The sequence below is a fragment of the Thalassophryne amazonica genome, chromosome 14 (assembly GCF_902500255.1).
Source record: "Thalassophryne amazonica chromosome 14, fThaAma1.1, whole genome shotgun sequence".
Taxonomy (NCBI): Eukaryota; Metazoa; Chordata; class Actinopteri; order Batrachoidiformes; family Batrachoididae; genus Thalassophryne; species Thalassophryne amazonica.
Window position 1 is genome coordinate 2,676,354 of NC_047116.1, and position 23,601 is coordinate 2,699,954.

The following is a 23,601-nucleotide window of genomic DNA, read 5'->3' on the forward strand; positions in this document are numbered from 1 at the left end:
GAGAAACATGTTGTCTATCTTCTGTAGATGTCGGTTCTTTAAGAGCAATATGTTCTCTGTCTTTTGTAGGTGTTGGTTCTTTAAGAGAAACATGTTCTCTATCTTTTGTAGGTGTCGGTTCTATACAAGAAACATGTTCTCTATCTTTTGGAGGTGTCGATTCTTTAAGAGAAATATGTTCTCTATCTTTTGGAGGTGTCACTTCTTTAACAGAAACATGTTCTTTATCTTTTGGAGGTGTCGGTTCTTTACGAGAAACACGTTCTTTATCTTTTGTAGGTGTCACCTCTTTAAGAGAAACATGTTCTTTATCTTTTGGAGGTGTTGGTTCTTTAAGAGAAACAGTGTGTTCTCTATCTTTTGTAGGTATCAGTTCTTCAAGAGAAACACATTCTTTATCTTTTGGAGGTGTCGGTTCTTTAACAGAAACATGTTCTTTATCTTTTGTAGATGTCAGTTCTTTAACAGAAACTCGTTCTCTATCTTGTGGAGGTGTCAGTTCTTTAAGAGACACATTTTCTCTGTCTTTTGTAATTGTTGGTTCTTTAAGAGAAAAACGGTCTCTGTCTTTTGGAGGTGTTGGTTCTTCAAGAGAAACGCATTTTCTATCTTTTGTAGGTGTTGGTTCTTTAAGAGAAACACCTTCTCTATCTTTTGTTGGTGACGGTTCTTTGCCAGAAAAAGTTTCTTTTCTATCTTTTGTGGTTGTTGGTTCTTTAAGAGAAACACCTTCTCTATCTTTTGTTGGTGACGGTTCTTTGCCAGAAAAAGTTTCTTTTCTATCTTTTGTGGTTGTTGGTTCTTTAAGAGAAACATGTTCTCTATCTTTTGTAGGTGTTGGTTCTTTAAGAGAAGTACATTCGCTATCTTTTGGAGGTGTCGGTTCTTTAAGAGAAACACGATCTTTATCTTTTGGAGGTGTCGGTTCTTTAAGAGAAACAGTGCATTCTCTATCTTTTGTAGGTATCAGTTCTTTAAGAGAAACACGTTCTTTCTCTTTTGTAAGTGTCGGTTCCTTAACAGAAACATGTTCTTTATCTTTTGTAGGTGTCGGTTCTTTAACAGAAACTTGTTCCCTGTCTTTCATAGATGTCTGTGCTTTAAGAGAAACTTGTCTATGTTTTGGAGGTGTCAATTCTTTAAAAGAAACATGTTCTCTATCTTTTGTAGGTGTCAGTTCTACGTGAGAAACATGTTCTCTATCTTCTGGAGGTATCAATTCTTTAAAAGAACCATGTTCTCTATCTTTTGTAGGTGTCAGTTCTATGTGAGAAACGTGTTCTGTATCTTTTGCAGGTGTCAATTCTTTAAAAGAAACATGTCCTATATCTTTTGTAGGTGTCAATTCTTTAAGAGAAACATGTTCTCTATCTTTTGTAGGTGTCGGTTCTATGTGAGAAACTTGTTTATCTTTTGGAGGTGTCAATTCTTTAAAAGAAACATGTTCTCTATCTTTTGGAGGTGTTCCTTCTATGTGAGAAACGTGTTCTCTATCTTTTGGAGGTATCAATTCTTTAAGAGAAACATGTTCTCTGTCTTTTGTAAGTGTTGGTTCTTTCAGAGAAACAATTTCTTCTCCATCTTTTGTAGGTGTGGGTTCTTTAAGAGAAACATGTTCTCTATCTTTTGTAGGTGTCAGTTGTTTGACAGAAATATGTTCTCTATCTTTTGGAGGTATCGGTTCTTTGACAGAAACATGTTCTCTGTCTTTTGTATGTGTCGGTTCTTTAAGACAAATATGTTCTCTATCTTCTGTAGGTGTCGGTTCTTTAAGAGAACCACGTTCGCTATCTTTTGTAGGTGACGATTCTTTAAAAGAAACCTGTTCTCTCTCTTCTGTAGGTGTCCATTCTCTAAGAGTAATATGTTCTCTGCCTTTTGTAGGTGTTAGAGAACATATTTCTGTTAAAAAACCATCTTTTGTAGGTGTCAATTCTTTAAGAGAAACATGTTCTCTATCTTTTGGAAGTGTCAATTCTTTAAGAGAAACATGTTCTCTATCTTTTGTAAGTGTTGGTTCTTTAGGAGAAACAATTTCTTCTCTATCTTTTGTGGGTGTTGGTTCTTTAAGAGAAACACGTCCTGTATCTTTTGTACATGTTGGTTCTTTGAGAATAACACATTCTGTATCTTTTGTAAATGTTGGTTCTTTATCATTTGTGAATGTTGTTTCTTTGACAGAAACAATTTCTTCTCTTTCTTTTGCAGGTGTTGGTTCTTTAAGAGAAACACGTTTGCTCTCTTTTGTAGGAGATGGTTCTTTAAGAGAAACATGCTTTCTATCTTTTGTACGTGTCAGCTCTTTAGGGGAAACAACTTCTCTATCTTTTGTAGGTGTCAGTTCTTTAAGAGATCCACGTTCTCTATCTTTTGCAGGTGTGGGTTCTTTATGAGAAACACGTTCTCGATCTTTTGTACGTGTCGATTCTTTAAGAGAAACACGTTCGCTATCTTTTGCTGGTGACGGTTCTTTAGGGGAAACAAATTCTTCTCTATCTTTTGTGGGTGTTGCTTCTTTAAGAGAAACACGTTCTCTGTCTTTTGTCGATGTCGGTTCTTTAAGCAAAACACATTCTCTATCTTTTACAGGTGACGGTTCTTTGACAGAAACAATTTCTTCTCTATCTTTTGTTTGTGTCAGCTCTTTAAGAGAAACACGTTCTTTATCTTTTGTAGGTGTTGATTCTTTAAGAGAAACATGTTCTCGATCTTTTGTAGGTGATGGTTCTTTGACAGAAACAATTTCTTCTTTATCTTTTGTTTGTGTCAGCTCTTTAAGAGAAACACGTTCTCCATCTTTTGTAAGTGTCAGCTCTTTAAGAGAAACACGTTCTCTATATTTTTTAGGTGTGGGTTCTTTAAGAGAAACACGTTCTCTTTCTTTAGTAGGTGTGGGTTCTTTAAGAGAAACATGTTTTCTATCTTTTGTAGGTGTTGGTTCTTTAAGAGAAACACATACTCTATCTTGTGTAGGTGTGGGTTCTTTAAGAGAAACAATTTCTTCTCTATCTTTTGTCAGTATCAATTCTTTAAGAGAAGCACATTCTCTATCTTTTATTGGCAATGGTTCTTTGACAGAAACAATTTCTTCTATATCTTTTGTGGGTATCAGTTCTTTTGTAGTTGTTGGTTCTTTAGGAGAAATGCGTACTCTGTCTTTTGTAGGTGTTGGTTCTTTAAGAGAAACACGTTCTCTATCTTTTGTAGGTGACGATTCTTTAGGGGAAACAAATTCTTCTCTATCTTCTGTAAGAGAAACACGTTCTCTGTCTTTTGTCTGTGTCGGATCTTTAAGAGAAACACATTCTCTATCTTTTGTAGGTGACGGTTCTTTAAGAGAAACACATTCTCTATCTTTTGTAAGTGTTGGTTCTTTAAGATAACCACGTTCTCTCTCTTTTGTGGGTGTCGGTTTGGCAATTTTTTCTTGAGCAGACTGAACTTTTGTCTTCGAGTCACTTCCGCCGATCCCTACTTTAGTTTTTTGCATACGAGACGGTCTCTTGGAACCTTCACTAACAGATCCGTCAGCACCCGTTTCACACTGATCAGCTTTTTGAGTGGTACTTGGTGGGAAACGACCGTCCTCTTCCTCAGCAGGTTCCTTGCACACATGGGCCTTCTGAATGTTCTGAGTTTCTGGCTGTCCTTCGGCCTCAGTATGGACAGTTTTGCTCACTTTAGGACAGAATTTTAAGAAAAGCACCATACAGCAGTGCCAAGAGATTTGAGGAAAGAAATAAAGACAAACATCTGCGGTCAGACAAAACAAAGAGATACGGAAAAAAGGAGGAGCAGATGAACAAAATGTGCTGTTGTACCTCTGTCAATTCGTCTTTCAGCTGGTGGAACTTCAGGAACTGTGGTGGGAACCTTCTCTTCCTTGGATTCTGCTTCTTTAAAGAATAATAATTTTTTGTTGAACGCAAGAGAGAGAACAAAATACTAAATAAAAAACACCAAGAGTGACTAACACCAAAACAACAAAAAGTGGATGCAGCATGAAAAGGCTGATCCATTGAGTCAAAAAGATTCAGGCGTTAAAGATGAGTTTGATGGTTGTGTTAGATTTTCTCTCTGTACCTCCAGGAGCTTCTTTTCGGGAAATCCTTTTTGTCTGAATGGTGTCATCAACTAAAAGTTGTCTTTCGTCTTCCGGGAAATGTCTCCTAGTTGGCTCTTTCTTGTGCTCCACTTTCTCGGGTTCAGCGCCTGGTGCCGACTCTTTTCTTACTCTGGTCTCTGGTTTTACTTTAACTTTCTCCATCATGCCTTCAATCATCTCTGTAGATTTAAGTTTCTTGTCTTCTTTCCTTTCAGGGAGTTCAGACTTCTTCACTGGAACTTCTTCTGGTGCTCTTCTTTCTTCTGTTTTGGGCTCCAGACTTGGTACTTTAGTTACTCTTTTCTCATCTTTTGCCATTTTTTCTTTAACTGCTGTTGGCATGTCTTCTTCTGTGACTTCTCTTGATGTGAGAGTTGTCACACTGGATTTTTCTTCAGGAATATCGGACACAATGACTGACTGTGGCATTACCAAACCTTTTCCATCCGTTTCCACCGGGTGTCTTTCAGTGCCGATAAACAGTGGAAAAGCTTTGAATTTATCTGCATCTTCTCTGGGTTCTTCCTTCACTACAGTTTCAAGCAGTCTGGTTTCTAGAGTTCTAGTTTGTTTTGGTCCCGGTCTGTCTTTGCTTTCTGATTTGACTGTGATGGTCATTTCTCTTCTTGGTTTAACCAGTATGTCTACCTTGGGAACTTCCATTCTAACTGATGTACCATCTTGGATTTCTGCAGTTATCTTGATAAAAGCTTCCACTTCTGGTTTTGGGAGGACTTTGTGCCTCATCACCCTGGTTTCATTCTTTGAAGCGTCAGTAACAGATATCTCGCCTCTCAGATCTGTTTTTTCCTGTTGTCCAGGTAAGGACACAGTCCCTTTGTCCAAGATGTTCCCGTACCACACTTTGGCATGTTCTTCCACGATGTCTTCATGTTTCCAAATCTCCTCAGTGGGAGACTCCTTTTCCATCACAAAACTAACTTCTTGAGCTCTTTCCTTCTGCTCGACCTCCAACAGGTTGATTACTACTGGAAGAGTTAAGAGGCGATGAAGAAGAGGCACCAGTCAGCAGCGCCAAGAGGTAATGACAAAAACACAAAGACAGTTATTAGTGTTAGCAGAGAGACAAGACAGAGCTGAAGAAGTCATAATCCACCTGCCAAGCCCGTGTTTTGTGGTCAGTACCTTTTTCTGGAGGAGAGACTTTTTCCTCCAAAGCAACAATCTTCTGAATGGCCTTGGTTTGAAATTCTATTAAAGAATTAACCAGTTTTAATCCAAGGGTGTGTGAGGTCAAATCATTTAGAGGCTTAACAAACAAATGTTCACAAATATAAAGAGCAAAGAGAGATTTAAGAAGAAGAGGCAGCAGCTGTTCACTTGATGGCAGATTTATCTTTTTCTGGAGTCAACTGCAAACTCAAAATAATGAAATGTTATGTCACTGGATTAAATATGATCTCGCTGAATGGATTACTTTTACATTTATGATATCATGATTTAACACAAGATGTCACTGGCTGATGGTCCTTTGACCTCCACATTAGAGATATTACGAGGACTGCTTTCTTCCACCTGCGAAATATAGTGACGATTCGTCCCATCCTGTCTATGGCTGATGCTGAGACCCTGATTCATGCGTCTGGTGTTTGACCTAAAGCTGAAACCATTGCAGCATTAAATGCTGACATTTTGGACACATTTCATTTTTTTGAGTGTACTGTGGACATGATTCCAGACTAGAAGACAATAAAAAGTTTACAAAGAAAAACTGGAACATTTCTGCCTCAGTTATACCTGCAGGAAGCTTTTGCGCCACCTTCCCCTGAGGTTTAACTTCAGGAAGCTTCTCAGGTGGTTTCTCTGTGGTCTTTGCAGAAACTGGTTTCTCGGCTCCTTTCTTTGGCACCTTTTCAGGTCGCTTCTTATCAAAGATCCTCTTTTCTTCTTCAGCCACTTTCTGAGGAACCTGAGGCAGCATCTGCTCCTGGGGAGCTTCAGGTGGTTTTTCATCTGGAGGTTTTTCTTTTGCCACTATTTCCTCAGGTGTTTTTTCTTCCACAGGTTTTTTGTCTGCTTCTCTCTCTGAGATAGTTTCTTTTACCTCAGCTTTGTGTGGAGGCATCTTCTCCACTCTGGTTTCAGGTTCCAACACTAAAGCATCAGACTCACGCACCTCTGCAGTGACAAGTTTGGGCTTCAAAGCTTTAAGAAGGTTTGACAGAGAAACATGCAGAAGATGTGACTTCAAAGATAAATGTGCTGCTGCACACATAAGAACAAGAATCAACATGTTACTCAAAGTCAGCACCATCAGTTAGCTCGAGGACGCTACTTATTCAATAGTTCTTATAAACATGAGTGAATCATGAGTGTTTGTGATCTTATCAGACCATCAAGGAAACAATGACAGTGACACAAAAAACCATCAGCAAAGCTCAAGGCTGAGGAAAAATGATTTAGTTTCTAAGTGCTGATGGACGTTGGTTTCTGTGTTTTATCATTCAGAAAATATTGTAAAGGTTTGCTTTGACTTTTAGGTTCAATGATAAACTTTCTTTATTTATTGATGTCATAAAGCAACTGAAGGTTTGAGCAATGGAACGTCAGAAAGAGAACAGACGGCTCAGATACCTTTGACTTTAGGAGGAACTACAGCAGGTTCCAGCTTCTCAGCTGCCTTTATCTGCACAGGAACTTTAAAGAGTACCACTCAGAGTCAGTACAGTTCTTACAACAGTCACTCTACCGAGTGGAAAACATCACACACTCAAAGACATTCCGTGCAGCCCCACACACGTCACTGCCTTCCACACATTAGACAAAAACCAATCAAGATGTTTGACAATTTAGTGGCAGTTACTGAGAGTTCCGGTACCTTTAGCTGCCTCGGGTTTCTTCTTCAGTGGTGCCTTGTCTTCTGGAGGTGCGACCGCCTCCTTCTTTGTTGGTGCTTCTGGCACTTTAAGAGAACATGTGTGTGTCAGACATGGAAATAGACGTGTAAAGTCTACGGACAGTCATGACGCCGATATGAGTGTCGGCAGATTAGTGGTGTAAACAAAACAGGAACTCGTCAACAAGACCAAGTGAGCCGGCTTTTTGTGTGTGTTACTGCTTGTAGAGTGACAACAAACAAACAGAACAACAAAAAGTGACAACAAATGTAAATGTTTTTACAAATCTGGTTTCATGCAGCTGAGTCTTTGGTGATGCCATCTGTCACTTTTAGCCAAACGTGAAAATACTTTGAAATCAAAGAAGCTCCAGATCATTGCAACCAAGACCCAATGAGCCCAGCTTTATCTGCTTATAACCAAGTTAATGTGGGGGCGCTGTTTCACCAAATTACAAATACCAAGGATGAAAAAATGTGTTCAACATGATGCTGGAGCCACAAGTGGCTTAAAAGCTTATCAGATCTTCTTGGGTTCAAATCCAACCCAGCGGTCAAAAATTAAACACAAACATCGACTCTTTGGCAGAAGTGAAGATAAAAACTGGTCCATTCCATTTTGTACTACATGATAATGGACCTGATGATGGCACTGTATGAAAAGATAAAACAAAGACTACAACAGTATCTGTTTCATGACAATCAGGAGAGGCAGCGAGTAGGAAAAGGTCTGGAATAGTACCTGTGGTTTCAACGCAGTGAGAAACCAATAGCTGAACCTTGTATTCCGGACACTGGGGACATGGTACAAGGATCCTGCATGGGTCATGGAAATTTGTCCATCAAGTCTAAATGAGATTTGTGAACTCTAGGGAGTTCGGATTTCTCCCTGATTGGATGTCTTCCAGGTTCCAAGAAAGTCCATGGTATCACCTGACTTGGAAAGGCGGCTGAGACTGTCCCCTGAGGTCTATTGTGGGGGAAGATGGAATGACAGTTGTATAGGAAGACAGACTGTGGGTACAGTTACTGGTATCATCCCAATGCAAATACTCAGAGAAAGTCAAACATGTTGTCACTGGGTGCTGAATGTTATCAGTGTTGTAATTTTGAATTTCACACGTGTCGTGCCTTTCAATCTGAAAAGAGACGCTCAATCCACGATGCTTCACGTTGACCTGTTTTCACACACCAATACCAAGGTGCTTGCTCAAGAACATTCTGACATACAGTAGGTGGGAACCCAACCAACAACCTTGTGGTTAAAGTGTAACATTCTTTACCACCTGGGCTCCCTTGAGTCATATAGACAGAATCTCATGGTGCATCCAGTGGTGTGAGACAGCCCATAACAAAGATCATGACTCTTCTGCAGCCATGGTGCAGAATTCTGGTAATCTATTGGTTCATCTACGACCTTCTGCTAACTCTGAATATCTGGGTGATTGTTCCACATCCGATCTTGATGAAGTGAGGTCTACTTGTTCACTGATGACCAATTTATCACAAGTGAAAGAAATAACAGACAGCATCACCAAGACCCCTACTGGGACAAACCAGATTTCTACTTTGAGACAAAGACAAAAAGAGTTATTTAAGAGAATAAAAGAAATTAGAGGCAGCACATTTCCAGAGGATACAGGAAGAAGAAGGATGCTTGTGCAACCATTTAAACTTCATGAAGATTAATAAAATTTGTGAGGCTGCATCACAGCTGGTCTGTACCTTTCTCAGGAGCTTCTACTGGAGCAGGTATTGGTTCTGGTTTTGTTTCTGCAGGTTCTGCTGTAATTTGTACATGTTCTCTTGGTTTTTCAGGTTTAGGAAGGACCACAGCTTTAGGTTTTGCAGGTTCAGGAGGCTCTGGCTTGGCAGACTTTAATTTACGGACTTCTGGTGTAGGTTTTTCTTCTGCTGGCTGTGGTTCCCAGGCTTCAGGTTCGGTCTTGATCTTTGCAGCCTCTTCAGGCACTTAAAGCAACAGCCACATTGGTTTAGGTGTGTGCAAAAAGAAGGACACTAAAAGATTAACATCCACGTGTGAAGCTATGCAAACACAGTGATGCTATACTGACGGTCTGGACAGAAAAAAACCATAAACACAGTGAGACCTAAGTATTTGAAATTTTACAACCGAAGACAAAGCAAATACATCAAAACAAGCCAGGAGGTACCTTTAGATGGCAGCAATGTTGGCTTCTTCAACTGAACTGGCTCTGCTTCTGGCTCTGGCTCAGCCTTTACAGCAGGTTTGGCTTCAGGTTCTTTTCTGGGCTTAGCTTTAGACTCTACTTTGGGTTTTGGTTTGGGTTCGGCCTCTACTCTGGGTGTCGGCTTTGCTTCAGGTTCTACTTTGGGTTTGGGCTTGGGCTCTGGCTCTGCTTTGGGTTTTGCTTCAGGCTCCACTGCGGCTTTGGGCTTGAGCTCTGGCTCCACTGTGGGTTTGGGCTTGGCTACAGGCTCCACTTTAGGTTTGGGTTTGGGCTCTGGCTCCACTTTGGGTTTGGGCTTGGGCTCTGCTTTGGGTTTTGCTTCAGGCTCTACTTTGGGTTTGGGCTTGGGCTCTGGCTCTGCTTTGGGTTTTGCTTCAGGCTCTACTTTGGGTTTGGGCTTGGGCTCTGGCTCCACTGTGGGTTTGGGCTTGGCCTCAGTCTCCATTTTGGGCTTGGCTTCAGGCTCTACTTTGGGTTTGGCTTCAAGCTCCACTTTGGGTTTGGGCTTGGCTTCAGGCTCCACTTTGGGTTTGGGCTTGGCTTCAGGCTCCACTTTTGGTTTGGGCTTGGCTTCAGGCTCCACTTTGGGTTCAGGTTGTACTTTAGGCTCCACTTTGGGTTCAGGTTGTACTTTAGGCTCCACTTTGGGTTCAGGTTGTACTTTAGGCTCCAGTTTGGGTTTGGGCTTGGCTTCAGGCTCCACTTTGGGTTTGGGCTTGGGTTCGGGCTCAGGCTTAGGTTTAGCTGCAGGTGCCAGTACTTTGGGCTCTGCTGGTACCTGAGGCTTGGGCTCATCTTTAGATAAGACAGACATTAGCTTGTGTTAATGTTGAGTAAGTATCCACGGGTCAAAAAGAAGAGTTCAAGAGACTGAGATAAGAGCGAATTTAGCAAAAGGTTGATGTCACACGTTTGACTACACATCCCAAAAAAAAAAAAAACAGAACACCTGACAGCTGGATGAAATTACAGTCAGAATTCTATGCAGAGAGATGTGAAGGTGACAATATAACAGTTACCACAGAGCAGCTACCAATGAAATGGTTGAGACTGCAAACAACATGAAGAAGGTACCTTTCTTTGGTACTGCAGGTTTATCATCAGGCGGTGAAGGAACAGGGGGGGGCTTCTTCACTTCCTCAGGTTCTTTTAAGATACAGTTAAAACATAATCAAGCACAGAAACAAGATGTGGCGGTTCTCGTTCCACCAGGTAGGATGTTTACCCAAAGCAACTGGGCTTCTGTTTTGGTCTTCAACACTTCTTCAGTTAATGAGGTTACCAGGATGAGTCTTATAGACTAAACAAGAAGTCCAGGTGCCTCACAGTAAACTTCTAAGATGACAAAATAAAGATGTTACAAAGAAGGCAGCTCTACCTTCAGCAGCAGGAACTTCCTTCTTTGGAATTGAAACAACAGGAACCTCCTCTTCAACTGGTTTTCTGGTCTCCAGTACTTCAACAACTGAGCAAAAAGAAGTGAAATTTCAGAACCTAAAAATCTTATAGGTGCATCGGAACGACTGCTCAGACAGGAACTTTCAGGTTTAGGCCAAGCAAATCATTAAGAAGCAAATTGGTGCGGCAAGATTACAAAAGTGCCAAGTGCCGCCAGTGGTGGAGGGTTGGTACCTTTTGGTGGAGACGGCTCCTTCACTGCCGGCTTCTTCTCAGCTATTTGAACTTAAAACACACACACACACACACGTTAGCATCACAATGTTTTCAGTAATAGTGTTTTTTCGAGAAAAAAAATCAATATCTAATAGATCACTTTCACACACAATTTAACAGCCTTGCTCAAAGGCACCTTTGCGTCATATTGACAGAGAGGCATTTTCCTGTCCACATTCTGAAATTAAACCCATGACCCTACAGTCACAAAGTGACTTGCTCAAAACTGTTGAGGTCATGGGTCAGCATGGTCCCATGTGCCCCCCCCCCCCCAACTTTATAAATTTGATATCGCTAGAAAGTTAAGGATGTCTAGATTACAAAAATAAGTGTTAACAGTAAAAATACTGACACTCACTATGACATATGAGCACTTTTATACTTTCATTGACCTCCCACAGCCAAAAGAACACGTCCAATTATGAAATCTGATATTTTTCTCCACACAACATAAAGAGTTACTTTGAAGCAAATGGGACGTATAAGACACCAAATTAAATATGACTTTATATACAGTGGAATCAACTACATTTTGAATAATGTGCACAGCTGTATTGTGTCAAAAGGTATACTTGATTGAAATATGACACTACTGTATGATGATTCTACTCACAGGCGTTCTTTGAATCTTCTGTATTCCGTAACCGGGCCGTTACAGACAGTGTTGTCATATGTCATAGTGAAGCCCAGTATTTTTACTGTTACCAGTTATTTTTGTAATCGAGACATCCTAAACTTTCTATTGATACCAGATTTATAGGGTTGTTTGGGGGGGCTGACCTATGACCTAATTCTTTATGATGGAATCCAACAGTTTGAGTCTTAAAGAATTTTCTTTTTTGAACAAACTGCTCAAAAGGGTCCCAAATTAGGTCTCAAGATCCAGAACAGAACTGGTTCTTTGTGGGTAGAAATTCATTTTAATAAAGGCAGAATGTATAAATCCTAAAGTCAGCGGGATTAAAGGGGAGACAAAGACAGCTCTGGTCCATTTCTGAGCACTCAGTGGAGACCTGCTGTACCTTTGGTTGGGATTTCCTGTCTTGCCTCCACTTTCTTTGTCTCCACCATCTCTTCAATGGGAACTCTGGCAGCTAGTGGAAAAACAAACGGAGAAATGTCAGAAATGGAGTTTCTGTCTCAGTCTTCAAGAAGGTTTCTGGACCTGATCTGAGACAGTCCTGTAAAAAAACTGTTCAGTCTGTGGTGTCACAAAGTCAGTCCCACCATGAAGGAATAATTAAGATAATTTTCAGTGAATAGCAACATTTTAGTTTTTTATTTATTTACATAAATACATCCTTACAAAGTCTGAAGCTCAAACTCCCAAGATCCCAAAATATTTCAGTTCAATTTTTTATTAAACTTATAGAGCGCAAAATCATGAAAGCGTCGTCTCAAGGCGCTTCACATAAAACAACTCAACAATAAAAACCAAAACAAATGAAATCAAAAAAATCAAAGAACATGAAAAATAAGCAACCAATCATAAGTATGGATCAGTGGAATAAAACAGTCCAAGAAAGACACTTGACAATCAAAGAAGAATGATGCATATGAACCAAAGACAAAGATGGGCGATCGGTCTGTGTGGGCTGATACCTGCTGTGGACACTCGCTGTGTCACCGTCTCTTCTGTCCAACTCTGATACTCCACTGAAAACGACACAACAAACAAAGTGTTCACGGCACGCTGAAGACTTTCAGAAAGCGGGTTTGAGCGCCCGATTCACCTGCTGTTGTCACCATTAGAACAGCAGCTAGCTTTGTTAGCTAGCTTTGTTGTCTTCACTAACGGGTTAGCTAATTAGCTAGCTTGGTTAGCTGTGGTCCTGATGTGTCAAAGTAAACCGCCTTAAAAATACGGACAAGTTTATTACTGTTGATGCCTCAAAAGTTCTGACATCACAAAGACAAAGCATACTGGAAACACTGATGAGTTCGTCCACCTCGAACACCGCGAGGAAATGGATGACTTCAAAATAAACGTAAACTCAAACATGAATAATTACTTTATTCAAGTTAAATGAAGTCGTTAGACTGGTGTTAAGTAAACGTCACGTGTACAATGTAACAAGCCTGGCTCGACAGCAAGTCACAAGCCAAATTCTTATTTCCAAGAATCCATCAGCTGATTCCAAACGTCAGACACGCTGACATACGTTAGTTTGAGGTCTAAGGTCATCAGTCTCAGGGTGTCAGTTTGAGGTCGTCTGTCTGAGGTCATCAGTTTGAGGTCTAAGGTCATCAGTCTCAGGGTGTCAGTTTAAGGTCGTCTGTCTGAGGTCATCAGTTTGAGGTCTGAGTCATCAGTCTCAGGGTGTCAGTTTGAGGTCATCAGTTTGACATCTAAGGCCATCAGTCTCAGGGTGTCAGTTTAAGGTCGTCTGTCTGAGGTCATCAGTTTGAGCTCTAAGGCCATCAGTCTCAGGGTGTCAATTTAAGGTCGTCTGTCTGAGGTCATCCGTTTGACGTCTAAGGCCATCAGTCTCGGTGTCAATTTAAGGTCGTCTGTCTGAGGTCATCAGTTTGAAGTCTGAGTCATCAGTCTCAGGGTGTCAGTTTAAGGTCGTCTGTCTGAGGTCATCAGTTTAAGGTCTGACTTATCAGTCTCAGGGTGTCAGTTTAAGGTCGTCTGTCTGAGGTCATCAGTTTAAGGTCTGACTCATCAGTCTCAGGGTGTCAGTTTAAGGTCGTCTGTCTGAGGTCATCAGTTTAAGGTCTGACTCATCAGTCTCAGAGTGTCAGTTTAAGGTCGTCTGTCTGAGGTCATCAGTTTGAGGTCTAAGGCCATCAGTCTCAGGGTGTCAGTTTAAGGTCGTCTGTCTGAGGTCATCAGTTTAAGGTCTGACTTATCAGTCTCAGGGTGTCAGTTTAAGGTCGTCTGTCTGAGGTCATCAGTGTGAGGTCTGAGTCATCAGTCTCAGGGTGTCAGTTTAAGGTCGTCTGTCTGAGGTCATCAGTTTGAGGTCTGAGTCATCAGTGTCAGGGTGTCAGTTTAAGGTCGTCTGTCACAGGTCATCAGTTTGAGGTCTGAGTCATCAGTGTCAGGGTGTCAATTTAAGGTCGTCTGTCTGAGGTCATCAGTTTGAGGTCTGACTCATCAGTCTCAGGGTGTCAATTTAAGGTCATCTGTCTGAGGTCATCAGTTTAAGGTCTGAGTCATCAGTCTCAGGGTGTCAGTTTAAGGTTGTCTGTCTGAGGTCATCAGTTTAAGGTCTGACTTATCAGTCTCAGGGTGTCAGTTTAAGGTCGTCTGTCTGAGGTCATCAGTTTAAGGTCTGACTTATCAGTCTCAGGGTGTCAGTTTAAGGTCGTCTGAGGTCATCAGTTTAAGGTCTGACTCATCAGTCTCAGGGTGTCAGTTTAAGGTCGTCTGTCTGAGGTCATCAGTTTGAGGTCTGAGTCATCAGTCTCAGGGTGTCAGTTTAAGGTCGTCTGTCAAAGGTCATCAGTTTGAGGTCTGAGTCATCAGTGTCAGGGTGTCAATTTAAGGTCGTCTGTCTGAGGTCATCAGTTTGAGGTCTGAGTCATCAGTGTCAGGGTGTCAATTTAAGGTCGTCTGTCTGAGGTCATCAGTTTGAGGTCTGACTCATCAGTCTCAGGGTGTCAATTTAAGGTCGTCTGTCTGAGGTCATCAGTTTAAGGTCTGAGTCATCAGTCTCAGGGTGTCAGTTTAAGGTCGTCTGTCTGAGGTCATCAGTTTAAGGTCTGACTTATCAGTCTCAGGGTGTCAGTTTAAGGTCGTCTGTCTGAGGTCATCAGTTTGAGTTCTGACTCATCAGTCTCAGGGTGTCAATTTAAGGTCATCTGTCTGAGGTCATCAGTTTAAGGTCTGAGTCATCAGTCTCAGGGTGTCAGTTTAAGGTTGTCTGTCTGAGGTCATCAGTTTAAGGTCTGACTTAGTCTCAGGGTGTCAATTTAAGGTCGTCTGTCTGAGGTCATCAGTTTAAGATCTGACTCATCAGTCTCAAGGTGTCAGTTTAAGGTCGTCTGTCTGAGGTCATCAGTTTAAGGTCTGAGTCATCAGTGTCAGGGTGTCAATTTAAGGTCGTCTGTCTGAGGTCATCAGTTTGAGGTCTGAGTCATCAGTGTCAGGGTGTCAATTTAAGGTCGTCTGTCTGAGGTCATCAGTTTGAGGTCTGAGTCATCAGTGTCAGGGTGTCAATTTAAGGTCGTCTGTCTGAGGTCATCAGTTTAAGGTCTGACTCATCAGTCTCAGGGTGTCAGTTTAAGGTCGTCTGTCAAAGGTCATCAGTGTGAGTTCTGAGTCATCAGTCTCAGGGTGTCAATTGAGGTCATCAGTTTAAGGTCTGAGTCATCAGTGTCAGGGTGTCAATTTAAGGTCGTCTGTCTGAGGTCATCAGTTTGAGGTCTAAGGCCATCAGTCTCAGGGTTTCAATTTAAGGTCATCTGTCTGAGGTCATCAGTTTGAGGTCTGAGTCATCAGTCTCAGGGTGTCAGTTTAAGGTCGTCTGTCTGAGGTCATCAGTGTGAGGTCTGAGTCATCAGTGTCAGGGTGTCAGTTTAAGGTCATCTGTCTGAGGTCATCAGTGTGAGGTCTGACTCATCAGTCTCAGGGTGTCAATTTAAGGTCATCTGTCTGAGGTCATCAGTTTAAGGTCTGAGTCATCAGTCTCAGGGTGTCAGTTTAAGGTTGTCTGTCTGAGGTCATCAGTTTAAGGTCTGACTTATCAGTCTCAGGGTGTCAGTTTAAGGTCGTCTGTCTGAGGTCATCAGTGTGAGGTCTGAGTCATCAGTGTCAGGGTGTCAGTTTAAGGTCGTCTGTCTGAGGTCATCAGTTTAAGGTCTGACTCATCAGTCTCAGGGTGTCAGTTTAAGGTCGTCTGTCAAAGGTCATCAGTGTGAGGTCTGAGTCATCAGTGTCAGGGTGTCAATTTAAGGTCGTCTGTCTGAGGTCATCAGTTTGAGGTCTGAGTCATCAGTGTCAGGGTGTCAATTTAAGGTCGTCTGTCTGAGGTCATCAGTTTAAGGTCTGACTCATCAGTCTCAGGGTGTCAGTTTAAGGTCGTCTGTCAAAGGTCATCAGTGTGAGGTCTGAGTCATCAGTGTCAGGGTGTCAGTTTAAGGTCGCCTGTCTGAGGTCATCAGTGTGAGGTCTGAGTCATCAGTCTCAGGGTGTCAGTTTAAGGTCGTCTGTCTGAGGTCATCAGTTTGAGGTCTGAGTCATCAGTCTCAGGGTGTCAGTTTAAGGTCGTCTGTCTGAGGTCATCAGTTTGAGGTCTGAGTCATCAGTCTCAGGGTGTCAGTTTAAGGTCGTCTGTCTGAGGTCATCAGTTTGAGGTCTGAGGTTGTCAGTTTGAGGTCATCAGTTTGAGGTCTGAGTCATCAGTCTCAGGGTGTCAGTTTAAGGTCGTCTGTCTGAGGTCATCAGTTTAAGGTCTGACTCATCAGTCTCAGGGTGTCAGTTTAAGGTCGTCTGTCAAAGGTCATCAGTGTGAGGTCTGAGTCATCAGTGTCAGGGTGTCAATTTAAGGTCGTCTGTCTGAGGTCATCAGTTTGAGGTCTGAGTCATCAGTGTGAGGGTGTCAATTTAAGGTCGTCTGTCTGAGGTCATCAGTTTAAGGTCTGACTCATCAGTCTCAGGGTGTCAGTTTAAGGTCGTCTGTCAAAGGTCATCAGTGTGAGGTCTGAGTCATCAGTCTCAGGGTGTCAATTGAGGTCATCAGTTTAAGGTCTGAGTCATCAGTGTCAGGGTGTCAATTTAAGGTCGTCTGTCTGAGGTCATCAGTGTGAGGTCTGAGTCATCAGTGTCAGGGTGTCAATTTAAGGTCATCTGTCTGAGGTCATCAGTTTAAGGTCTGAGTCATCAGTCTCAGGGTGTCAATTTAAGGTCGTCTGTCTGAGGTCATCAGTTTAAGGTCTGACTCATCAGTCTCAGGGTGTCAGTTTAAGGTTGTCTGTCTGAGGTCATCAGTGTGAGGTCTGAGTCATCAGTCTCAGGGTGTCAATTTAAGGTCGTCTGTCTGAGGTCATCAGTTTGAGGTCTGAGTCATCAGTCTCAGGGTGTCAGTTTAAGGTCGTCTGTCTGACGTCATCAGTGTGAGGTCTGAGTCATCAGTCTCAGGGTGTCAGTTTAAGGTCGTCTGTCTGAGGTCATCAGTGTGAGGTCTGAGTCATCAGTCTCAGGGTGTCAATTTAAGGTCGTCTGTCTGAGGTCATCAGTGTGAGGTCTGAGTCATCAGTCTCAGGGTGTCAGTTTAAGGTCGTCTGTCTGAGGTCATCAGTTTGAGGTCTGAGGTTGTCAGTTTGAGGTCATCAGTTTGAGGTCTGAGTCATCAGTCTCAGGGTGTCAGTTTAAGGTCGTCTGTCTGAGGTCATCAGTTTAAGGTCTGACTCATCAGTCTCAGGGTGTCAGTTTAAGGTCGTCTGTCAAAGGTCATCAGTGTGAGGTCTGACTCATCAGTCTCAGGGTGTCAATTTAAGGTCATCTGTCTGAGGTCATCAGTTTAAGGTCTGAGTCATCAGTCTCAGGGTGTCAGTTTAAGGTTGTCTGTCTGAGGTCATCAGTTTAAGGTCTGACTTATCAGTCTCAGGGTGTCAGTTTAAGGTCGTCTGTCTGAGGTCATCAGTGTGAGGTCTGAGTCATCAGTGTCAGGGTGTCAGTTTAAGGTCGTCTGTCTGAGGTCATCAGTTTAAGGTCTGACTCATCAGTCTCAGGGTGTCAGTTTAAGGTCGTCTGTCAAAGGTCATCAGTGTGAGGTCTGAGTCATCAGTGTCAGGGTGTCAATTTAAGGTCGTCTGTCTGAGGTCATCAGTTTGAGGTCTGAGTCATCAGTGTCAGGGTGTCAATTTAAGGTCGTCTGTCTGAGGTCATCAGTTTAAGGTCTGACTCATCAGTCTCAGGGTGTCAGTTTAAGGTCGTCTGTCAAAGGTCATCAGTGTGAGGTCTGAGTCATCAGTCTCAGGGTGTCAATTGAGGTCATCAGTTTAAGGTCTGAGTCATCAGTGTCAGGGTGTCAATTTAAGGTCGTCTGTCTGAGGTCATCAGTGTGAGGTCTGAGTCATCAGTGTCAGGGTGTCAATTTAAGGTCGTCTGTCTGAGGTCACCAGTTTAAGGTCTGAGTCATCAGTCTCAGGGTGTCAGTTTAAGGTTGTCTGTCTGAGGTCATCAGTTTAAGGTCTGAGTCATCAGTCTCAGGGTGTCAATTTAAGGTCGTCTGTCTGAGGTCATCAGTTTAAGGTCTGACTCATCAGTCTCAGGGTGTCAGTTTAAGGTCGTCTGTCTGAGGTCATCAGTTTGAGGTCTGAGGTTGTCAGTTTGAGGTCATCAGTTTGAGGTCTGAGTCATCAGTCTCAGGGTGTCAGTTTAAGGTCGTCTGTCTGAGGTCATCAGTTTAAGGTCTGACTCATCAGTCTCAGGGTGTCAGTTTAAGGTCGTCTGTCAAAGGTCATCAGTGTGAGGTCTGAGTCATCAGTGTCAGGGTGTCAATTTAAGGTCGTCTGTCTGAGGTCATCAGTTTGAGGTCTGAGTCATCAGTGTCAGGGTGTCAATTTAAGGTCGTCTGTCTGAGGTCATCAGTTTAAGGTCTGACTCATCAGTCTCAGGGTGTCAGTTTAAGGTCGTCTGTCAAAGGTCATCAGTGTGAGGTCTGAGTCATCAGTCTCAGGGTGTCAATTGAGGTCATCAGTTTAAGGTCTGAGTCATCAGTGTCAGGGTGTCAATTTAAGGTCGTCTGTCTGAGGTCATCAGTGTGAGGTCTGAGTCATCAGTGTCAGGGTGTCAATTTAAGGTCATCTGTCTGAGGTCATCAGTTTAAGGTCTGAGTCATCAGTCTCAGGGTGTCAATTTAAGGTCATCTGTCTGAGGTCATCAGTTTAAGGTCTGACTCATCAGTCTCAGGGTGTCAGTTTAAGGTTGTCTGTCTGAGGTCATCAGTGTGAGGTCTGAGTCATCAGTCTCAGGGTGTCAATTTAAGGTCGTCTGTCTGAGGTCATCAGTTTGAGGTCTGAGTCATCAGTCTCAGGGTGTCAGTTTAAGGTCGTCTGTCTGAGGTCATCAGTGTGAGGTCTGAGTCATCAGTCTCAGGGTGTCAGTTTAAGGTCGTCTGTCTGAGGTCATCAGTGTGAGGTCTGAGTCATCAGTCTCAGGGTGTCAATTTAAGGTCGTCTGTCTGAGGTCATCAGTGTGAGGTCTGAGTCATCAGTCTCAGGGTGTCAGTTTAAGGTCGTCTGTCTGAGGTCATCAGTTTGAGGTCTGAGGTTGTCAGTTTGAGGTCATCAGTTTGAGGTCTGAGTCATCAGTCTCAGGGTGTCAGTTTAAGGTCGTCTGTCTGAGGTCATCAGTTTAAGGTCTGACTCATCAGTCTCAGGGTGTCAGTTTAAGGTCGTCTGTCAAAGGTCATCAGTGTGAGGTCTGAGTCATCAGTGTCAGGGTGTCAATTTAAGGTCGTCTGTCTGAGGTCATCAGTGTGAGGTCTGAGTCATCAGTCTCAGGGTGTCAGTTTAAGGTCGTCTGTCTGAGGTCATCAGTGTGAGGTCTGAGTCATCAGTCTCAGGGTGTCAGTTTAAGGTCGTCTGTCTGAGGTCATCAGTGTGAGGTCTGAGTCATCAGTGTCAGGGTGTCAATTTAAGGTCGTCTGTCTGAGGTCATCAGTGTGAGGTCTGAGTCATCAGTCTCAGGGTGTCAGTTTAAGGTCGTCTGTCTGAGGTCATCAGTGTGAGGTCTGAGTCATCAGTGTCAGGGTGTCAGTTTAAGGTCGTCTGTCTGAGGTCATCAGTGTGAGGTCTGACTCATCAGTCTCAGGGTGTCAATTTAAGGTCATCTGTCTGAGGTCATCAGTTTAAGGTCTGAGTCATCAGTCTCAGGGTGTCAGTTTAAGGTTGTCTGTCTGAGGTCATCAGTTTAAGGTCTGACTTATCAGTCTCGGTGTCAGTTTAAGGTCGTCTGTCTGAGGTCATCAGTGTGAGGTCTGAGTCATCAGTCTCAGGGTGTCAGTTTAAGGTCATCAGTTTGAGGTCTGAGGTCATCAGTGTGAGGTCTGACTCATCAGTCTCAGGGTGTCAGTTTAAGGTCGTCTGTCTGAGGTCATCAGTTTAAGGTCTGACTCATCAGTCTCAGGGTGTCAGTTTAAGGTCGTCTGTCTGAGGTCATCAGTGTGAGGTCTGAGTCATCAGTCTCAGGGTGTCAATTTAAGGTCGTCTGTCTGAGGTCATCAGTGTGAGGTCTGAGTCATCAGTCTCAGGGTGTCAGTTTAAGGTCGTCTGTCTGAGGTCATCAGTGTGAGGTCTGAGTCATCAGTCTCAGGGTGTCAGTTTAAGGTCGTCTGTCTGAGGTCATCAGTGTGAGGTCTGAGTCATCAGTCTCAGGGTGTCAATTTAAGGTCGTCTGTCTGAGGTCATCAGTGTGAGGTCTGAGTCATCAGTCTCAGGGTGTCAATTTAAGGTCGTCTGTCTGAGGTCATCAGTTTAAGGTCTGACTCATCAGTCTCAGGGTGTCAGTTTAAGGTCGTCTGTCTGAGGTCATCAGTGTGAGGTCTGAGTCATCAGTCTCAGGGTGTCAATTTAAGGTCGTCTGTCTGAGGTCATCAGTGTGAGGTCTGAGTCATCAGTCTCAGGGTGTCAGTTTAAGGTCGTCTGTCTGAGGTCATCAGTTTGAGGTCTGAGGTCATCAGTGTGAGGTCTGAGTCATCAGTCTCAGGGTGTCAGTTTAAGGTCAACTGTCTGAGGTCATCAGTTTAAAGGTCTGACTCATCAGTCTCAGGGTGTCAGTTTAAGGTCGTCTGTCTGAGGTCATCAGTGTGAGGTCTGAGTCATCAGTCTCAGGGTGTCAGTTTAAGGTCGTCTGTCTGAGGTCATCAGTGTGAGGTCTGACTCATCAGTCTCAGGGTGTCAATTTAAGGTCATCTGTCTGAGGTCATCAGTTTAAGGTCTGAGTCATCAGTCTCAGGGTGTCAGTTTAAGGTTGTCTGTCTGAGGTCATCAGTTTAAGGTCTGACTTATCAGTCTCAGGGTGTCAGTTTAAGGTTGTCTGTCTGAGGTCATCAGTGTGAGGTCTGAGTCATCAGTGTCAGGGTGTCAGTTTAAGGTCATCTGTCTGAGGTCATCAGTTTAAGGTCTGACTCATCAGTCTCAGGGTGTCAGTTTAAGGTCGTCTGTCAAAGGTCATCTGTGTGACGTCTGAGTCATCAGTGTCAGGGTGTCAATTTAAGGTCGTCTGTCTGAGGTCATCAGTTTGAGGTCTGAGTCATCAGTGTCAGGGTGTCAGTTTAAGGTCGTCTGTCTGAGGTCATCAGTTTAAGGTCTGACTCATCAGTCTCAGGGTGTCAGTTTAAGGTCGTCTGTCAAAGGTCATCAGTGTGAGGTCTGAGTCATCAGTCTCAGGGTGTCAATTGAGGTCATCAGTTTAAGGTCTGAGTCATCAGTGTCAGGGTGTCAATTTAAGGTCGTCTGTCTGAGGTCATCAGTGTGAGGTCTGAGTCATCAGTGTCAGGGTGTCAATTTAAGGTCGTCTGTCTGAGGTCATCAGTTTAAGGTCTGAGTCATCAGTCTCAGGGTGTCAGTTTAAGGTCGTCTGTCTGAGGTCATCAGTTTAAGGTCTGAGTCATCAGTCTCAGGGTGTCAGTTTAAGGTCGTCTGTCTGAGGTCATCAGTTTAAGGTCTGAGTCATCAGTGTCAGGGTGTCAGTTTAAGGTCGTCTGTCTGAGGTCATCAGTTTAAGGTCTGAGTCATCAGTCTCAGGGTGTCAGTTTAAGGTCGTCTGTCTGAGGTCATCAGTTTGAGGTCTGAGGTCATCAGTGTGAGGTCTGAGTCATCAGTCTCAGGGTGTCAGTTTAAGGTCGTCTGTCTGAGGTCATCAGTGTGAGGTCTGAGTCATCAGTGTCAGGGTGTCAATTTAAGGTCGTCTGTCTGAGGTCATCAGTGTGAGGTCTGAGTCATCAGTGTCAGGGTGTCAGTTTAAGGTCGTATGTCTGAGGTCATCAGTTTAAGGTCTGAGTCATCAGTCTCAGGGTGTCAATTTAAGGTCGTATGTCTGAGGTCATCAGTGTGAGGTCTGAGTCATCAGTCTCAGGGTGTCAGTTTAAGGTCGTCTGTCTGAGGTCATCAGTGTGAGGTCTGAGTCATCAGTCTCAGGGTGTCAATTTAAGGTCGTCTGTCTGAGGTCTGAGTCATCAGTCTCAGGGTGTCAGTTTAAGGTCGTCTGTCTGAGGTCATCAGTTTGAGGTCTGAGGTTGTCAGTTTGGGGTCATCAGTTTGAACTACCTATGGTTTTCCCAGTTGAAATTTAGACTCGGATGGAATTTTCCTATTTCCACATTCAAGACAGATTTTAGAAGTTGAGAAGTTAAGTGTTTGATCTGAGACTAAGAGGACAGACGTGGGTTCAGAGCTGAGACGTTCCCACTGTTTGAAGATAATCTGCATGTTGGAACGTTGCTGAAGACAACAGCAGGAAATCTGACGTCCCTCGACAGATACAAACGGTGTGAAACACATGACAAAATGAAAACACAAAACACTGAGGAGTTAAAGTGATGATTTTCACAATAAAAGTTCATGGTGTGGACTTTTATTGTGAAATCAAAACTTAAAGAGCAAACAGATGTTGAATGAAGGCAGATGTGGGTAACGTGAGAAGAAATCAGTGACTTCAGGATCAACTGAAAAACGCAGTGGCAGCAAAAGAAAACCAACGTTTTATAACTTCAATTCTAATTAATGTGACTGCAGTAACTTCACAGTAAGGTCATGGGTTCAATTCCCACCTGTGACCTTTCTGTGTGGAGTTTGCATGTTCTCCCCGTGTTTGTGTGGGTTCCCTCTGGGTGCGCCGGCTTCCTCCCACATCCAAAGACACACAGGTGGACTAAAAACTTTAAATTGTCCGTAGGTGTGAATGTGTGTTTGTCTGTATTTGTCCCTGTGACAGACTGGCGTCCTGTCCAGGGTGAACCCACCTCATGTCCTGTGACTGCTGGGATATGCTCAAGCCCCCCGCCACAAACCTTAATTGGAGTAAGTGGTTGAAGATGAGTGAGTGAGTGAGTGAGTGAGTGAGTGAGTGAGTGAGTGAGTGAGTGAGTGAGTGAGTGAGTGAGTGAGTGAGTGAGTGAGTGATTGAGTGAGTGAGTGAGTGAGTGAGTGAGTGCAGCACTGCTCCTGTCAGACACTGGACAGGCAAAGCATGGACCCATCCAGGAGACATGGCTTCAGTAATGATGATGGTGAAGAGTCTTCAGAGATACAGGCATATACGCATCCAGGCATGAAGAAGGTTAAACATCTGAATATCATCTCTACAGCTAGACAGAGACATAATAAAAGGATGGAACTGACGTGGTGAGTTGTATTTGATGGTGCGCCATCATCCAGACGCTTAACGGACCTCTTGCTGGTCTTGTTTTGTCACTCCAAAAACTGAAGAAGGCCTTGGGTTGAGTTACATGTTGCTGAAAAGTATATTTCGAGATCCTAAAGGTGGGTAAGTGATGAGCAACAGTGGCCTCGAGTGGCCACCAGGACCCAGCTGTTTGCAACAAGGATTCAGAAGAAACTTAATATGCCTGCTTGTCTTTATTTTATGTCATGGCCATTGTGTGTGTTAAAACATACCAACATGGTCCAAAATGAGAGGTTCACCGGACCTCGTCTTTCAGAACAACATGGTCCAACACAAGAGGTTCACCGGTCCTCATCTTTAAGAACAACATGGCCCAAAATAAGAGGTTCACCGGACCTCGTCTTTCAGAACAACATGGCCCAAAATAAGAGGTTCACCGGACCTCGTCTTT

At 43.3% G+C, this 23,601-nt stretch overlaps 1 protein-coding gene across 1 annotated transcript in view; it reads right to left on the reverse strand.

Annotated features, from left to right (window-relative positions):
- The window catches only part of ttn.2 (titin, tandem duplicate 2), a 472,252-nt gene that overhangs the window by 282,625 nt on the left and 166,026 nt on the right, over window positions 1–23,601 (reverse strand). Inside the window, 2 exon segments of the mRNA XM_034187115.1 lie at window positions 11,872–11,943; window positions 12,452–12,505. Coding sequence (XP_034043006.1) covers window positions 11,872–11,943; window positions 12,452–12,505 — 126 coding nt within the window.